Raw genomic sequence first — 17,961 nt, 5'->3', positions numbered from 1 at the left:
GTATGGCTGTGAATATATCCAGAGCATAACTCAACATCAGGTTATTGCTTTCTTGCAAGTAGTGATTACCATAGGCTCCTTAATCTCATCCTATTGAAAATGTTGTACTTCCTATTAAAGGTGTCGCCAGTCTTTCCAATCAGTTCTATGATTTATATTTTACTCATATGGATTATAAACTAAACCTTTATTACTATAGTATGTGAAAGTGCTTTTGTTGGGGGGAGAAATCTGATGCCAGTGTAATACTATTGCGTTTGCAAGTTATTTTACCTTTTGTGTGGACCTTAAAAACTGTTCTTTTATCATTATTACAGTAACAGCTCTACTAAATTGTCTTGAAGCTTAGCTTTGAGTCAGTTTTTTAAGATGGGCTCTTGTAATAGATTTGCATTTTTATTTTTAGTTCTCTTGGATCATAGCTTTAAATACTAGTTCCATTCTATTCCTTTGTTTTTCTTCTTTAGGGACTTCAGTTATACATATGTTCTTTCTTTTTGCCTGTATTCTATTTCAGCCATTTTCTACCTGACTGTTTTTACCCTTTTCCTCATACTATTTTTATTTTCTTGGTTAGTTTCCTGCATTTTTTCTTTTCTTTTCTTTCTTGAGACAGAGTCTTGCTCGGTTGCCCAGTTTGGAGTGCAGTGGCGCAATCTCAGCTCACTGCAACCTCTGCCTCCTATGTTCAAGGGATTCTCATGCGCCAACCTCCTGAGTAGCTGGGATATGGTGGCATGCATCACCATACCCAGCTAATTTTTGTATTAATTTTTTCAATGTGCCTTATTAAACTTTCATTTGACCTGTTCTCCCTTGGACACATTGCAATATCGTCATTTATTAGATTTTGTTTTTTTCCATACTGAGTTTAATCAATTATTATCTTTTTTAAATCTACTTTTTTTTCCATTTTTGAACTTCTGATTCGAGATTTTTTTTTTATGTCCCCACATGGTTGTTTGAGATTTAATTTAGTTTGGAGTCTTGTGATACAATTTTCTTATGTTTTGTGTAGTTTTTAAAAAATTATTATTATTTTTTTTTGTATTTGTTACTAGGAACAGGGTTCAAGAGATTTTTTTTTGGGGGGGGGGGGGTGTTTTTTAGACAGAGTTTCACTCTTGTTGCCCAGGCTGGAATGCAATGGTGTGATCTCAGCTCACTGCAACCTCCCCCTCCCAGGTTCAAGCAATTCTCCTACCTCAGCCTCCCAATTAGCTGGGATTACAGGCATGTGCCACCATACCCAGTTAATTTTGTATTTTTAGTAGAGATAGGGTTTCTCCATATTGGGCAGACTGGTCTCGAACTCCTGACCTCAGGTGATCAGCCCACCTCAGCCTCCCAAAGTGCTTGGATTACAGGCGTGAGCCATCCCACTCGGCCTGATATTTTTATTCTGTTTTCTATTTTCCTCCTATACTAGCTTTTTACAGATTTGCTCTATTTTATCACTTTATTTACATGATTCTTTATTCTAACATATTCTTGGTTAAGGCAGTGTTGGCAAAAGGACCGATGATGAACTTAACATATTGTGGATACAGAATTTAAAAACAAAGGTGAAGACAAAAGTAGAATAATAATACAGAAATGGTACATGTTCTGATGAAGTAGAAGTAAAACAAAATGTGGAGGAGGAGGCAGGGAAATAGGAGTGTAAAATAGACTCTTTGATGTTCAGACTGTAGGTGAGAGGTAAAGAATACTAGTTTGAGGAGAGGGTCTATAGAATTCCTTGTTCAAGGGTGGTCTGATTTGACAGTGGGACAAGGTACAGTCTCTTTAATGAGTAACTTTTTTTCATGTGGTGGGAACACTGTCTGATTTTTATTTGTTTGTTTTTTTGACAGGAAACTACATTTCTTCCTTTTACTACTTCTTTTCCTTTTCACCATCTAGTCTCCAAAGGGTGTCTCTCCCTTTCTTACCATCGTCTCCCCCAGAATCAATACCTTTCAGAGTCTTGAAGGTCCACTTTTAAGTCCTTTCCCTGCAGTTAGTGCTCTGACCTGCTAGGACACTCTTCAGTATTTTCACACTTAAACTGATCTTCCTAGTGATAATTTTAGATCAACAGTATTTTCACACTTAAACTGAACTTCCTAGTGATAATTTTAGATCAATCTTAGGTTTCCCCTCTTCTATCTTCAATATAGTTTTTCCTGACTTGGATGGAAGTGTTTGAGAGAGAACCCACTCATCTGGTGTTTATTTTAATACTTATGGGTAATTTCAAATATAGGCATTCTCTGGCTTCTATTTATGCTGGGGGTTTGAGATTTTGTGTAGTTTTATTTGCCCTTCATGTTTTAAAATATTTTTAGAGGATATGTGCAGAGATTCAGATTTAGACAATCATCACTATTCTCAGCTTTATTTTTGTTTAGGGATTATCTCGCTGCAAATTAGTCTTTAAAGCAGGTGGGAACAAAACCCTACTCGTGAATCATTCAGGGATTAAGCCTGAAATTTTTATTGGTTCAGATATTGAGTATATTTTTTGGTAGTGGTTTAGAAATTTACTGAAGTTTGCCGGACGTCATGGCTTACATCTGTAATCCCAGCACTTTGGGAGGCCAAGGTGGATGGATCACCTGAGTTCAGGAGTTCGAGACCAGCCTGGCCAACATGGTAAAACCCCGTCTCTACTAAAAATACAAAAATTAGCCAGGCATGGTGGCAGGTGCCTATGATCCCAGCTACTCGAGAGGCTGAGGCTAAAGAATTTTAACCCAAGAGGCAGAAATTGCAGTGAGCCAAGACTGCGACACTGCACTCCAGCCTGGGCAACTGAGCAAGACTCTATCTAAAAAAAAAAAAAGAAATTTACTGAAGTTTATTTAAATCAATTTTAGAATATGTATTTAAAATAATATAATTTTTCTAAATATTGTAAATAAATTCCGAAAGTGTTTATAGCTAATATAAAATGGATATAACAAAAATATTTCCCTTTTGCCTTCATTAACTAATATTTTATTTGGTTGTGAGATATTTTTTCAGTGCTCTTAAAGACCCTGGATAATTATATAAAACTTCAAATTACACAAACCATACACTTAGGATATAAATTATGTTCATATTGTGAATTTTCTAAGCAAATAATGGGACATTTAAAAAATTAATCACCACATTCCTGAGAACTTGATTTTATTTTTAATGTAAAGGATATCCTGCTCACACTTTTATAGTCTTTATATATATATGTGTGTGTGTGTGTATATATATATAATTTTGGTATATGTATTCTGAAGTGGCATAGAACATGTTTCTTTCGCATGTCCAATAGACTCTGGAAAATATTTTAAAATATTAAGAAGCATGTATAAAATTTTGTTTTGCTAGAAGGGAAATGATACTCGCTATTACTTTGCTCCCTCAGGCTGCTTTGACTCTTCCGCGAAGACCTTTCCTTCACTGTTCTACTGTGATACCTGTTGTAGTTCTGACCCTGAAATTTACTATGCACCTTTTCAAGCTCAAAGACTCATGGTGCTTTCTTCCTTGGATGTTATTTATATCCTGGACTTCACACCATATCCGCGATGGGATTCGTCATGGTTTGTGGATATGCCCATTTGGAAAAACTTCTCCTTTGCCATTCTGGCTTTATGTAATAATCACATCATCTTTACCTCACATCTGTTCATTCGTTATGTATTTAACAGGAACCAGACAAATGATGTCTTCAAAACATGGAGTTCGTATTGACGTCTGAGGTAACCACACGGCAGTCTTAGAGAAGCAAATGGCTCAGATGATGATAATTAAGAGTAGCCAACATTAAAGTTAATTTTTAAAAACACAGTTAGGTGTTTATATTATTTAATTATTATAATTCTGGAATCCTCTTGCTCAGGAAGCATGTACAACTTTTTTAAAAATTATACTTGTTATTATTGTACTTCTCTCTTCTATGACAACTCTAGTACAATATTAGAATTTCATTTATTCCACAATGTGTTTTTATTGTTTTTTTCTGTTTATCTGGTTTTACTAGTAGTTCTGTTAGATTAACATCCTGTTCATTTTCTGGAAATATACCTGGAATTTAGTCCATTTCCTAGTGAAAAACAGTTCAAATTTTAGGGTAACTAATTTGTAAAGAGTTAACATTATATTTGAATCCACATTTTCTTGAGATATTGAAATAGTGAAATCACCAAATAAATAATATCAATCATTTAACTATACAAATGTATAGTTAATGCTAACATGTATTTATTTTCATATATGTTGATCCTGACTGAAATTTAATTTGCAGAATGCTTTATGAGTTATGATTGCTGGCAAAATCTTCAGAGCACTTGTGACACATCATTATAATATCCAGTAGCTAACATTAGATCTAGCTTATTATTTCAGAAATTAATTTAGGAAATTATTAAAACATGTTGACTATAGTAACACTTTACTGAATTAGTATTTTTTTAGTATCTCTAGCCTAAAATCTCATGTGTTGTGTTTTAACTGTTTTGAAAAACATAGCTACATTTAATATTTGTTAATAAATAACATTAACAAAATACTGATATTTGGATCATAACCATAACATTTGAATTCATACAAAAAGTAATGACCAGTAATGTCATTTCAAATGTAAATTCCTGAATGTACCACTAAAATTGTTTTAGTTGCTATCAGTTTGTTTATATACTATTCTAAAATATTTTACTAGTTAAATAATTTTTTAATCTGCCTGATACTGAAAGACAGCATATATTTTTTTCAAAATAAAGTTTTAGGAAATTTGCTTTTTCCTTTTTCTTTCAGGTTGATCTTCTATTAAAATGATTCCTGTTTATTAGAGAAGGAAAATTTAGTTACTATACATCTTATATTTGCACAGTTTATTAAAGTTAGTGCCCTGAAGTTACCTACTTTTCTTTGTGGCATATGTGGCATCTGCTGTCTTCAGATTTTCTTACAGTTTTGTGATTTATAATGCTAGTGATTGGTGTGCCTTATTCTGTGAGGGAGGATGGAGGGTTCATAAAGCAATGCCTTATCCACAGCAGATTTTCTTGAATATTAAGTTAAACAGAATTCTGTATAAATTATTATGAAGGTTCAAGCTCTTTAGGGGAGTTTTTTTTCTTGTTGTTAACAATTTGGTTGCAATCTATTATGTTTTGCAATTGACTAGATATTACAGTCTACTTATTTTTCAAGAGTAATTATTGTATAAGTTTGGTTAGTATAATGGTAAATATTATATAGTGGGGCTAAATTTGATTAAAGTTTTTTTTTAAGCATCTGACTTCAGAAATCCGTGGAAATAAAGTCTGTATCTTGTGTAACAATTCCAGACTAAATTGCAAAACCTTTTCTACTTTTTCTTTCTTCATATTAAACAAATAAATATTATTAAAAATATAGGGCCTTATTTAAGAATGCTACATGGTGACAGGACACAGTGGCTCATGCCTGTAATCCCAACACTTTGGGAGGCCAAGGCCAACACTTTGGGAGGCTGAGGCAGGCAGGTCACTTGAGGTCAGGAGTTCAAGACCAACCTGGCCAACATGGTGAAACCCCGTCTCTACTAAAAATACAAAAATTAACTGGGCATGCTGGTGTGCACCTGTAGTTTCAGCTACTCGGGAGGCTGAAGCAGAGAATGGCTTGAACATGGGAGGCAGAGGTTGCAGTGAGCTGAGATGGTGCCACTGCACTGCAGCCTGGGTGACAGAGGGAGACTGTCTTAAAAAATAAAAATAAAATAAATAAGAATGCTACATAGGCATTTTTTGGGTTGTCATAACTTTCCTTTATTAGAATGGGAATGCACTTTTGAACATAACTCCTTGCTTAAACAATACTGCACATTTTATGTGTGGGTTCATCTTGGTTCCTACCTCTACCATCAGAAATCTTCCTTGTCCTCTAAATCAGCAGTCCCCAGCCTTTTGGCACCAGAGCCTGGAGGGACTAGTTTGGTGGAAGACAATTTTTCCACAGATGGTAGGGGAGGGGTGGGGGTGTGGATGGTTTTGGGATGAAACAGTTCCATTTCAGATCATCAGACATTAGATTCTCATAAGGAGCTTTCAACGTAGATCCCTCACATGCGCAGTTCACAATAGGATTCCTGCTCCTATGGGTCTCTGATGCTGCAGCTGATCTAACAGGAGGTGTAGCTCAGGTGATAATGCTCGCTCACCCACCACTCACTTCCTGCTCTGTGGCCCAGTTCCTAACAGGCTATGGACCAGTACCTGTCCACAGCCCAGGAGTAGGGGACCCCTGCTCCAAATGGACCCCAAAATTTGTGATTGCAATGTCTGGAAAACCAGCAACCACCTCCCCATGCCTGCACTTTCTTTTTGCTTCTAGTGAAAGAATTTGTGTCAATACAACATTGTGTTTGAAAGATAGATTGTACTTTATTTGCACGTGTGCATTTTTCTCCATCTTCTAGAATAACTTCCTTCACCTAGTGTTTGTCTCTTTGCTGTTTCACTGATCCAACCTCCCAGTCTACCATTCTCTTATCTTGAGTTGTGTTATTCATGCTGGCTTCTGGACAACTTCTACCACTGAACTATGTTCTACTCATCCTCCAAACCCAGCTTTCTTTCATGGCAGGCTTAAGAATCCCTGTTGTGGAGAATGCAACAAAGATACTCCTCAAGAAGAGCAACTCCAAGACACATAATTGCCAGATTCACCGAAGTTGAAATGAAGCAAAAAATGTTAAGGGCAGCCAGAGAGAAAGGTCGTGTTACCCACAAAGGGAAGCCCATCAGACTAACAGCGGATCTCTCAGCAGAAACTCTCCAAGCCAGAAGAGAGTGGGGGCCAATATTCAACATTCTTAAAGAAAAGAATTTTCAAACCAGAATTTCATGTTCAGCCAAATTAAGCTTCATAAGTGGAAGAGAAATAAAATCCTTTACAGACAAACACAGGCTGAGAGATTCTGTCACCACCAGGCCTGCCTTACAAGAGCTCCTGAAGGAAGCACTAAATATGAAAAGGAACAACCGGTACCAGCCACTGCAAAAACATGGCAAATTGTAAAGACCCTCTATGCTAGGAAGAAACTGCATCAACTAACAAGCAAAATAACTAGCTAACATCATAATGTCCGGATCACATTCACACATAACAATATTAACCTTAAATGCAAATGGGCTAAATGTTCCAATTAAAAGACACAGACTGGCAAATTGGATAAAGAGTCAAGACCCGGCCGGGCGCGGTGGCTCAAGCCTGTAATCCCAGCACTTTGGGAGGCCGAGACGGGCGGATCACGAGGTCAGGAGATCGAGACCATCCTGGCTAATACAGTGAAACCCCGTCTCTACTAAAAAAAAAAAAAATACAAAAAACTAGCTGGGCGAGGTGGCGGGCGCCTGTAGTCCCAGCTACTCCGGAGGCTGAGGCAGGAGAATGGCGTGAACCGGGGAGGCGGAGCTTGCAGTGAGCTGAGATCCGGCCACTGCACTCCAGCCTGGGTGGCAGAGCGAGACTCCATCTCAAAAAAAAAAAAAGAGTCAAGACCCATCAGTTTCCTGTATTCAGGAGACCCATCTCAGGTGCAGAGACACACATAGGCTCAAAATAAAGGGATGGAGGAAGATCTACCAAGCAAATGGAAAACAAAAAAAAGCAGGGGTTGCAATCATAGTCTCTGATAAAACAGACTTTAAACTAACAAAGATCAAAAGAAACAAAGAAGGCCATTATATAATGATAAAGGAATCAATTCAAGAAGAAGAGCTAACTATCCTAAATATATATGCACCCAATATAGGAGCACCCAGATTCATAAAGCAAGTCCTTAGAGACTTACAAAGAGACTTAGATTCCCAAACAATAGTAATGGGAGACTTTAACACCCCACTGTCGACATTAGACAGATCAACAAGACAGAAAGTTAACAAGGATTTCCAGGAATTGAACTCAGCTCTGCACCAACCAGGCCTAATAGACATCTACAGAACTCTCCACCGCAAATCCACAGAATATACATTTTTCTCAGCAACACATCACACTTATTCCAAAACTGACCACATAGCTGGAAGTAAAGCACTCCTCAGCAAATGTAAAAGAACAGAAATTATAATGAACTCTCTCTCAGACCACAGTACAATCAAACTAGAACTCAGGATTAAGAAACTCACTCAAAACCACTCAACTGCATGGAAACTGAACAACCTGCTCCTGAATGACTACATTTAAAGCAGTGTGTAGAGGGAAATTTATAGCACTAAATGCCCACAAGAGAAAGCAGGAAAGATCTAAAATTGACACCTTAACATCACAATTAAAAGAACTAGAGAAGCAAGAGCAAACACATTCAAAAGCTGGTAGAAGGCAAGAAATAACTAAGATCAGAGCAGAACTGAAGGAGATAGAGACACAATAAACCCTTCAAAAAATAAATGAATCCAGGAGCTGTTTTTTTTGAAAAGATCAACAAAATTGATAGACTGCTAGCAAGACTAATAAATAAGAAAAGAGAGAAGGATCAAATAGACACAATAAAAAATGATAAAGAGGATATTACCACCAACCCCACAGAAATACAAACTACCATCAGAGAATACTATAAACACCTCTATGAAAATAAACTAGAAAATCTTGAAGAAATGGCTAAATTCCTGGACACATACACCCTCCCAAGACTAAACCAGGAAGAACTTGAATCCCTGAATAGACCAATAACAGGCTCTGAAATTGAGGCAATAATTAATAGCCTATCAACCAAAAAAAGTCCAGGACCAGACGGATTCACAGCTGAATTCTACCAGAGGTACAAAGAGGAGCTGGTACCATTCCTTCTGAAATTATTCCAATCAATAGAAACAGAGGGAATCCTCCCTTATCCATTCTATGAGGCCAGCATCATCCTGATACCAAAGCCTGACAGAGATACAACAAAAAAAGAGAATTTTAGACAATATCCCTGATGAACATCAATGCAAAAATCCTCAATAAAATGCTGGCAAACCAAATCCAGCAGCACATCAAAAAGCTTATCCACCATGATCAACTTGGCTTCATTCCTGGGATGCAAGGCTGGTTCAACATACACAAATCAATAAACATAATCCATCATATAAACAGAACCAAGGACAAAAACCACATGATTATCTCAATAGATGCAGAAAAGGCGTTTGACAAAATTCAACAGCCTTTCATGCTAAAAACTCTCAATAAACTAGGCATTGATGGAACGTATCTCAAAACAGTAAGAGCTATTCATGACAAACCCACAGCCAATATCATAAAGAATGGGCAAAAGTGGAAGCATTCCCTTTGAAAACGGGCACAAGACAGGGATGCCCTCTCTCACCACTCCTATTCAACATAGTGTTGGAAGTTCTGGCCAGGGCAATCAGGCAAGAGAAAGAAATAAAGGGTATTCAGTTAGGAAAAAAGGAAGTCAAATTGTCCCTGTTTGCAGATGACATGATTATATATTTAGAAAACCCCATCATCTCAGCCCAAAATCTCCTTAAGCTGATGCAACTTCAGCAAAGTCTCAGGATACAAAATCAATGTGCAAAAATCACAAGCATTCCTATACACCAATAACCAACAAACAGAGAGCGAAATCATGAGTGAACTCCCGTTCACAATTACTACAAAGAGAATAAAATACCTAGGAATCCAGCTTACAAGGGATGTGAAGAACCTCTTCAAGGAGAACTACAAACCACTGCTCAATGAAATAAAAGAGGACACAAACAAATGGAAGAACATTCCATGCTCATGGACAGGAAGACTCAATATCGTGAAAATGTCCATACTGCCCAAGGTAATTTATAGATTCAGTGCCATCCCCATCAAGCTGCCAATGAGTTTCTTCACAGAATTGGAAAAAACTACTTTAAACTTCATATGGAGCCAAAAAAGAACCCTCATTGCCAAGACAATCCTAAGCAAAAATAACAAAGCTGGAGGCATCACGCTACCTGACTTCAAACTATACTACAAGGCTACAATAACCAAAACAGCATGGGACTGGTACCAAAACAGAGATATAGACCAATGGAACAGAACAGAGCCCTCAGAAATAATACCACACATCTACAATCATCTGATCTTTGACAAAACTGACAAAAACAAGAAATGGGGAAGGATTCCCTATTTAATAAATGATGCTGGGAAGACTGGCTAGCCGTAAGTAGAAAGCTGAAACTGGATCCCTTCCTTACACTTTATACAAAAATTAATTCAAGATGGATTAAAGACTTAAATGTTAGACCTAAAACCATAAAAACCCTAGAAGAAAACGTAGACAATACCATTGAGGCCATAGGCATGGGCAAGGACTTCATGTCTAAAACACCAAAAGCAACGGCAACAAAAGCCAAAATTGGCAAATGGGATCTAATTAAACTAAAGAAATTCTGCCCAGCAAAAGAAACTACCATAAGAGTGAGCAGGCAACCTACAGAATGGGAGAAAAATTTTTACAATCTACCCATCTGACAAAGGACTAATATCCAGAATCTACAAAGAACTTAAACAAATTTACAAGAAAAAATCAACCCCATTAAAAAGTGGACAAAGGATATGAACAGACACTTTTCAAAAGAAGATGTTTATGCAGCCAACGGACACATGAAAAAATGCTCATCATCACTGGCCATCAGAGAAATGCAAATGAAAACCACAATGAGGTACCATCTCACACCAGTTAGAGTGGCAATCATTAAAAAGTCAGGAAACAACAGGTACTGGTGAGGATGTGGAGAAATAGGAACACTTTTATACTGTTGGTGGGACTATAAACTAATTCAGCCATTGTGGAAAACAGTGTGGCGATTCCTCAAGGATCTAGAACTAGAAATACCATTTGACCCAGCCATCCCATTACTGAGCATGTACTCAAAGGCTTATAAATCATGCTGCTATAAAGACACATGCACACGTATGTTTATTGCAGCACTATTCACAATAGCAAAGACCTGGAACCAACCCAAATGTCCATCAGTGATAGACTGGATTAAGAAAATGTGGCACATATGCACCATGGGATACTATGCAGCCATAAAAAAGGATGAGTTCATGTCCTTTGCAGGGACATGGATGAAGCGGGAAACCATCATTCTGAGCAAACTATCACAAGAACAGAAAACCAAACACCGCATGTTCTCACTCATAGGTGGGGATTGAACAATGAGAACACTTGGACACAGGGTGGGGAACATCACACACTGGGGCCTGTCATGGATTGGGGGGCGGGAGAGCATTAGGAGATATATCTAATGTAAATGACAAGTTAATGGGTGCAGCACACCAACATGGCACATATACACATATGTAACAAACCTGCACGTTGTGCACATGTACCCTATAACTTAAAAGTATAATAATAATAATAATAATCCCTGTTGTAAATAGGTAAAAACTCCCTTTTTTGTTTATTTTATTTTATTTATTTTGAGATGGAGTCTCGCTGTGTTACCCAGGCTGGAGTGCAGTGACATGATCTCGCCTCACTGCATCCTCTGCCTCCCAGATTCAAGTGATTCTCCGGCCTCAGCCTGGGATTACAGGCACCTGCCACCACACCTAGCTAATTTTTGTATTTTTAGTAAAGACAGGGCTTCATGATGTTGGCCAGGGTGGTCTTGAACTCCTGACCTCAAGTGATTCACCCATCTCGGCCTCCCAACAGTGCTGGTATTACAGGCATGAGCCACCATGTGGCCAAAATTCCCCTTTTTATTTTCACCTCTTTAACTTGGCCCTTTCTCCTCTGAGGCAGCAACCTTCCCACTCTGTCCCTTAGGCAGACACCCTTGGCTCCTGTTTCTTTTGGCTGGTGGAACGATTACTTAGTTTGGCCCATTTAACCAACTGGTCTTTGCTCACCACTGTCAGAGTTCTCAGTTTTTTTCGTTTGATAGCTCACTATGTTGCTCACTTCAAATTCTCCTCACCTTCTAAGACTCACTTTCCCCTTCTTTGATGATATGAGCAAAAAGGATCCCCTTTTTCCTTTTATTCCAACCCTTGCTTTTATCTTTCCCAGTTATAGATGACCTGCCTGAAACCTGGACTTGTGCATTCCCCTATTCTATGCCACGACCCTCATTGCCACATCACATCAGCCATTTGTCAGTAGAGTGGGCCCCTGTACCTCTATCTTAGATGATACTGGTCACCTCTGAGATCTTAAGCTTTGTTTCCTTTCTCTAGACCAGTAGTTCTCAAAGTCTACCATACATCACAATCACATTCAGGGCTTGTTAAAACTTGGACTGCTTGGGACCCATCCCCAGAGTTCTGATTTGGTAGGTCCTAATCACTTACATTTCCAACACATTTCCAATTGAATTGATGTCAGTGCTGCTGTTCAGGAATGATATTTTGAAGACCACTACTCCAGGCCCATCCTGCTTCTTTAACTTCATTTTCCTCATCTCTCTGTCTTTTTTTTTTTTTTTTTCTTTTTTGAGATGGAGTCTCACTCTGTCACCCAGGCTGGAGTGCAGTGGCACAATCTTGGCTCACTGCAAGCTCCGCCTCCCGGGTTCACACCATTCTCCTGCCTCAGCCTCCTGAGTAGCTGGGACTACATGTGCCCGCCACCGCTCCTGGCTAATTTTTTGCATTTTTAGTAGAGACAGGGTTTCACCGTGTTAGCCAGGATGGTCTCGATCTCTCGACCTTGTGATCCACCCGCCTCAGCCTCCCAAAGTGTTGGGATTACAGGCGTGAGCCACCACGCCCGGCCCACTCTTTGTTTAATTGAGCCAGCTGCTCTGCCTTATCAATATCTTTAATTTTTCTTAAATGTCCCTCATCACCAAGTCCATCAGCCCTGTGCTGGGTACATTTAACTCTGCCAAGGCCCTACCTGTACAGTGGTATAAGTTCAGGCACCCATCAGTGCAATGTACAGTGCAGTATAAATTACTGTGCACTTCCTCGTGTATCATACAATTAGTCAATCCAGAATAGTCTATGAAGATGGCTTCTCCCGGTTCTACTTTAGGCCACATGTCTTTGAAGTAGTTATGGAAGAATGCTGACTTGGTTTACTACAACTCATGCAATCTAACTTCAGCCAGGTACTTGATAATGTGTTGCTCACTACTGAACATTGTAGTGTAATATTGTAACACGGAATGTCTGCTACATCACAGCTTTCTGATAGTGGGATAGACTTGGGTGGGTGCTTAAGCATAACTGATCATACTGATCTCATGACCCCACTCTATTCTCTTCCCTCCCCCACACTGACATACCACAGGAGGGTGCCCTTGACCCTTGACCCAAGTGTTGTCAACTGACAGCAGGTTAGAATCTTTGGAGATGGCCTGATAAAGAAGTTTTGACCAATTCCGTAGAGAAGAGAAAATACCTTGGAACCTTAGAGAAGAGAAAGCAGAGAGAAAGAGAGAAAGCAAGCCACAAAGTATGCAGAACTGGTAAAGGTTTACATTTTCCTCTTTTTTTTTTTGAGGCAGAGTCTCGCACTGTCGCCCAAGCTCCGCCTCCTGGGTTTGCACCATTCTCCTGCCTCAGCATCCCGAGTAGCTGGGACTACAGGCGCCCACCACCACACCCGGCTAATTTTTTTGTATTTTTAGTAGAGACGAGGTTTCACCATGTTAGCCAGGATGGTCTCGATCTCCTGACCTCGTGATCCGCCTGCCTCGGCCTCCCAAAGTGCAGGGATTACAGGCTTGAGCCAGCACGCCCGGCCTTTTTTTTTTTTTTTTCCTAAGAGTAGGTCTTGCTCTGTCACCCAGGCTGGAGTGCAGTGGCATGACTGCAGCTCACTGCAACCTTGACCTCCTGGATTCAAGCACTCCTTCCACCTCAGCCTCTTGAGTGACTGGGACTACAGGTGCAAAATCATGCCCAGCTAATTTTTTAATTGTTTTTTTTTTTTTTTTTTTGTAGATGCAGGGTCTCACTATGTTGCCCAGGCTTGTCTCAAATTCCTGGCCTCAAGTGATCCTTTTGCCTTGGCCTCCCAAAGTGCCAAAGTGTTGGTGTGAGCCATTGCACCTAGCTTGTGTTTTCAACTTATTTGAAAGCTGGGGGGATTTTTCAATCCATCCTATGGACTTTTATTGAAGGATACACTATTCTACTAAGAGTTTCAGTTGATGGACTCTGTTTCTTAGAGCTACAGAATGATGAGTGAGGTCATTCAGCCCTGTGCTCTGCCTTCAAATTGGATGAGCCCAGTGACTGTCAAGCCTACTTTTACAGCTTTCAAGAGAATTTCAAATTCTTTCTGCTTTTTATATCCTGCTCCAAAGAAAACACAAGGATTTTTTTTCCCCACATTATCTGTATGCATAGTCTGCACATACAGTCTGATTTGTGGTATGACAGAGCTATAAGACTCATTGGCACCTTGCACAATCTTATGGCAACAACACAAACATCAGGATGATGGAGTAGGTGACATACTCAAACCTCTGAGTGTGAAATTCTGTAGAATCTTTCAGATATAACTGTGCCATATTTTAAGTGCCATGGCCTCCTGAGCATGGATAATGATGTATATTGTGTTGCATTTTAAATTCTCCCTGAAAAGAAAACTTAGCCACCTAGCAATCTATTTCATATACCAGATTATGAAGCAGTAAAATGCAAATATGATGAGTCTTAAATGTCTACCCCACAAATTAGAAACCAGTAAAGTCTTCTGATTTATGGGACATAGAAGTGACTCTCACTCCTTGATGGCCGGTGTGGGTGCCATGCTGAGGAGTTTAGCTACCACAGCAAGCACTTTTGACAATTGTGCTGTTTTCTTCCTCGATATATATGGCTGGATCTCCGCGGAAATGTACGGGACTGAAAGCAATTATGCATCATTTGGCAAGCAGTGTTCACTATTTTATATATTTTGTGCCCTCTTCTGATGTCATCACACATGCATGTAGGGGAGACAGAGGAATTTAATGGGATTTTACTAGTGTGCCAGAGCATCTTGCCAAATGTCTGTCATGTTAGATGGTCTGTGATGTACTAACTACAAAATATAATACATACATGGCCAAACAATAATGTGTTTGGCCAGGTGCGGTGGCTCATGCCTGTAATCCCAGCACTTCAGGAAGCCGAGGTGGGCAGATCACTTGAGGTCAGGAGTTCGAGACCAGCCTGGCCAACATGGTGAAACCCGTCTCTACTGAAAATACAAAACTTAGCCAGGCATGGTGGCGGGTGCCTAAGAATCCCAGCTACTTGGGAGGCTGAGGCACAAGAATCACTTGAACCCAGAGGCAAAGGTTGCAGTGAGCTGAGATCATGCCATTGCACTCCAGCCTGGGCGACAAGAGCCAGACTCCATCTCAAAAAAAAAAATAATAATAATAATAATAATAATAACGTGTCTGTCAAATGTTTTCTATTTGTTTTCCTATGGTTTTTCCTTTGGGCCCAAATCATGACCTTAAAAAAAGAAAACACTGCAAAGTTCTAAGCTAGAGCCCTTAAGGAATATCTTAATTAGTAATTTCTTCTATGTGACTCATTATGTCTGTTTCATGTGATAAAAAGACATACTGAACTTAATTCTAGTGAAATCTGCAGATGTGGTAAGAGGTTGATTTTCATCTAGTTGTGTTATGAATTTATAGATATTTTGTGATTGGAGTACTTTTAACTTCTCAGTTACATCAAGAAATGCTTATTTATGGCCGGGCGCAATGTCTTATGCCTGTAATCCCAGCACTTTGGGAGGCGGAGGCAGGTGGATCACCTGAGGTCAGGAGTTTGAGACCAGCCTGACCAACGTGGTGAAACCCCATCTCTACTAAAAATACAAAAAAAAAAAAAAAAAAACTAGCCGGGCGTGGTGGCGGGTGCCTGTAATCCCAGCTACTTGGGAGGCTGAGGCAGGAAAATTGCCTCAACCCAGGAGGCACACATTGCAGTGAGCCAAGATTGCACCACTGCACTCCAGCCTGGGCAAAAAGATCAAAACTCCATCTCAAAAACAAAAAAAAAAAGAAGAAAGAAAAAAAAAGAGAGAGAGAGAGAGAGGGAGAGAGAGAGGGAGAGAGAGAGAGAGAGAGAGAGAGAGAAAGGAAGGAAGGAAGGAAGGAAGGAAGGAAGGAAGGAAGGAAGGAAGGAGGGAAGGAGGGAAGGAAGGAAAGAAAAAGAAAGAAAGAAAGGAAAAGAGAGAGAAAGAAAAAAAGCGTATTTCTGATTATTACAAATTATTACAAGTACTGTATTTGTTATACAATATTTGTAATTGTACTGTATAATGTAATTGTATTAGAAACAATCTATTAAAATGTAAATCTCAAAACATTTAATGTAACTAAAATGCAAAATAAAACATCAACAAGGGTTTTTTGAAATTCCCAGTTTGGTACATTTTAAAAAGATTGATAATAGTATTGGCAAGATGTGTAAGGAAATGGGCACTGTTGGTGAAGCAATACAGTCACATTTTCTTGCTAGAGATAAATTTGGTAACATGTTTTAAAAGTACAAGCCATTTCACTCAGAAATTATATTTTAGGAATTTATTCTAAGAAATAAACAAGTAAGTATACAAAGAAGAGGGATTTCTATTGGTTGCTTCAGATGGCAAAAATAAAATGAGACAAAACTGAAAGTCACCTGAAAGTCTGACTAGAGGATTAGTAGCCTAAGCTATTGTGCAAACAATGGAATACTAATGGCTAAATCATTTCAATGAATGAAGTAGATATATGTAATGATATGCAAAAATGTCTGTATGAAATATTTTTAAAATACAAGCCAGTTATAGAACAAGATGATTCCATTTTTGTAAAATAGGCATATACATGTGTATAGTGTAGAAAACAATTCTGAAACCTAGCTACCAGGCAACTTACAATGGTCATCTCAGGAGCTGGGGGAGTGGGTCATGGGGAACTTCTGCTTTTACTTTATATATTGTATCATGTTTTACAATAAGCATGTATACTTTTATATGACATAGAGGTATCTCCATTTCCTCTCACAAATGCAATTCTCAGTCTACGGAGCAGGTCTGGCCTGACACCAGCGCCTGACTCTCCCTGCAACACATCTCAGACTGGTGCTGATTGTTCTGATGGGTCAGTGAGCTGAGCTACTGATAAGCTACTCTGTTTCCACATTGGATTCATCACCTCAGTTAAGCCCACATAGCTGTCTGTCCTTATTATTTAATTTGTTATTTCATCAGACTCCAGCTACATACCAAGATCTATTCCAAGCCAGAAGGTTCACAGCCATTTCATTGACCTGAGAAACTCATGTTAATAATCAGTCTCCACAATTACTTTGCACTTTGCATAAATCAAAGGTTCTACTACCTGCATCTCCTTGGCATTTCTTTACTTGCTGGAAATAACAATAATAATGAAAGGGTATATGAAGCGTTTTACCATTTCTTCTGACTTTGCAAGGAGTTAGTTTGACTTACATATACAGTATTGCAATTAATGTTGCTGCTTCAAGGTCTGGGCAACATTCCAATTCCATCAATCCCACAATTGCCTGAACAGCAGGGGAATGTCACTTTAGAGGTCTAGCACATATTATGATCTTCCTAAGACCTCTGTGTGAGCCTTCAAAGAAGGTGGTCATCTGAATTCACACCACCTTACTCATTTGGTATTAATTGGTCTTATATTGAGCACTGCCCAAGTTTCCAGGTCAGTGATATTGACAGCATGCTTTCATAAAGTGGAAGGCAGAGAGAAAATTTTCTCTAAATCTCTGGGTGATACTAAATAAAGTCTGAAATGTGGGACAGTGGTTACATAACAGGCACATGTAACATATCTTAATGACAGTAGTAAAGTATTCCTGAGAGTACTATTAGGAACACATTGTATGCTGCAGAGGCCCTGTTTCTCTTGGAAAGCCATGTGTAAATACCACAGTTCCCTCTTCCTGGAGGTCCACAGCTGATTGCTCAATGTCTGACAATAGTCTCTCAGTGTTAGGCGTGGTTCCCTAGCCAGCAGAGACTCTGGTGTTTCTCTAGATTCTAAA

The 17,961-nt window shown here is 39.1% G+C and overlaps 1 protein-coding gene across 6 annotated transcripts in view; it reads left to right on the top strand.

Moving 5' to 3' along the window:
* Window positions 1-5,752, top strand: part of TMEM267 (transmembrane protein 267) — a 43,361-nt gene extending 37,609 nt beyond the window's left edge. For 4 of the 6 annotated variants that reach the window (XM_010363132.2, XM_030927995.1, XM_030927994.1 and 1 more), the window contains one exon: window positions 3,389-5,333. In XM_010363132.2, the coding sequence (XP_010361434.1) occupies window positions 3,389-3,724 (336 nt within the window). In that variant the 3' untranslated portion in view covers window positions 3,725-5,333. Of the gene's footprint in view, window positions 1-3,388 lie in introns of all 6 variants that reach the window. The other 2 variants (XM_030927997.1, XM_010363133.1) reach the window with 2 other exon arrangements.
* The last annotated feature ends 12,209 nt before the right edge of the window (window positions 5,753-17,961 follow it).

The sequence above is a fragment of the Rhinopithecus roxellana genome, chromosome 3, assembly GCF_007565055.1.
Source record: "Rhinopithecus roxellana isolate Shanxi Qingling chromosome 3, ASM756505v1, whole genome shotgun sequence".
Taxonomy (NCBI): Eukaryota; Metazoa; Chordata; class Mammalia; order Primates; family Cercopithecidae; genus Rhinopithecus; species Rhinopithecus roxellana.
Note: the sequence above shows the minus strand (reverse complement) of the source record. Positions and strands in the feature narration are given on the sequence as shown.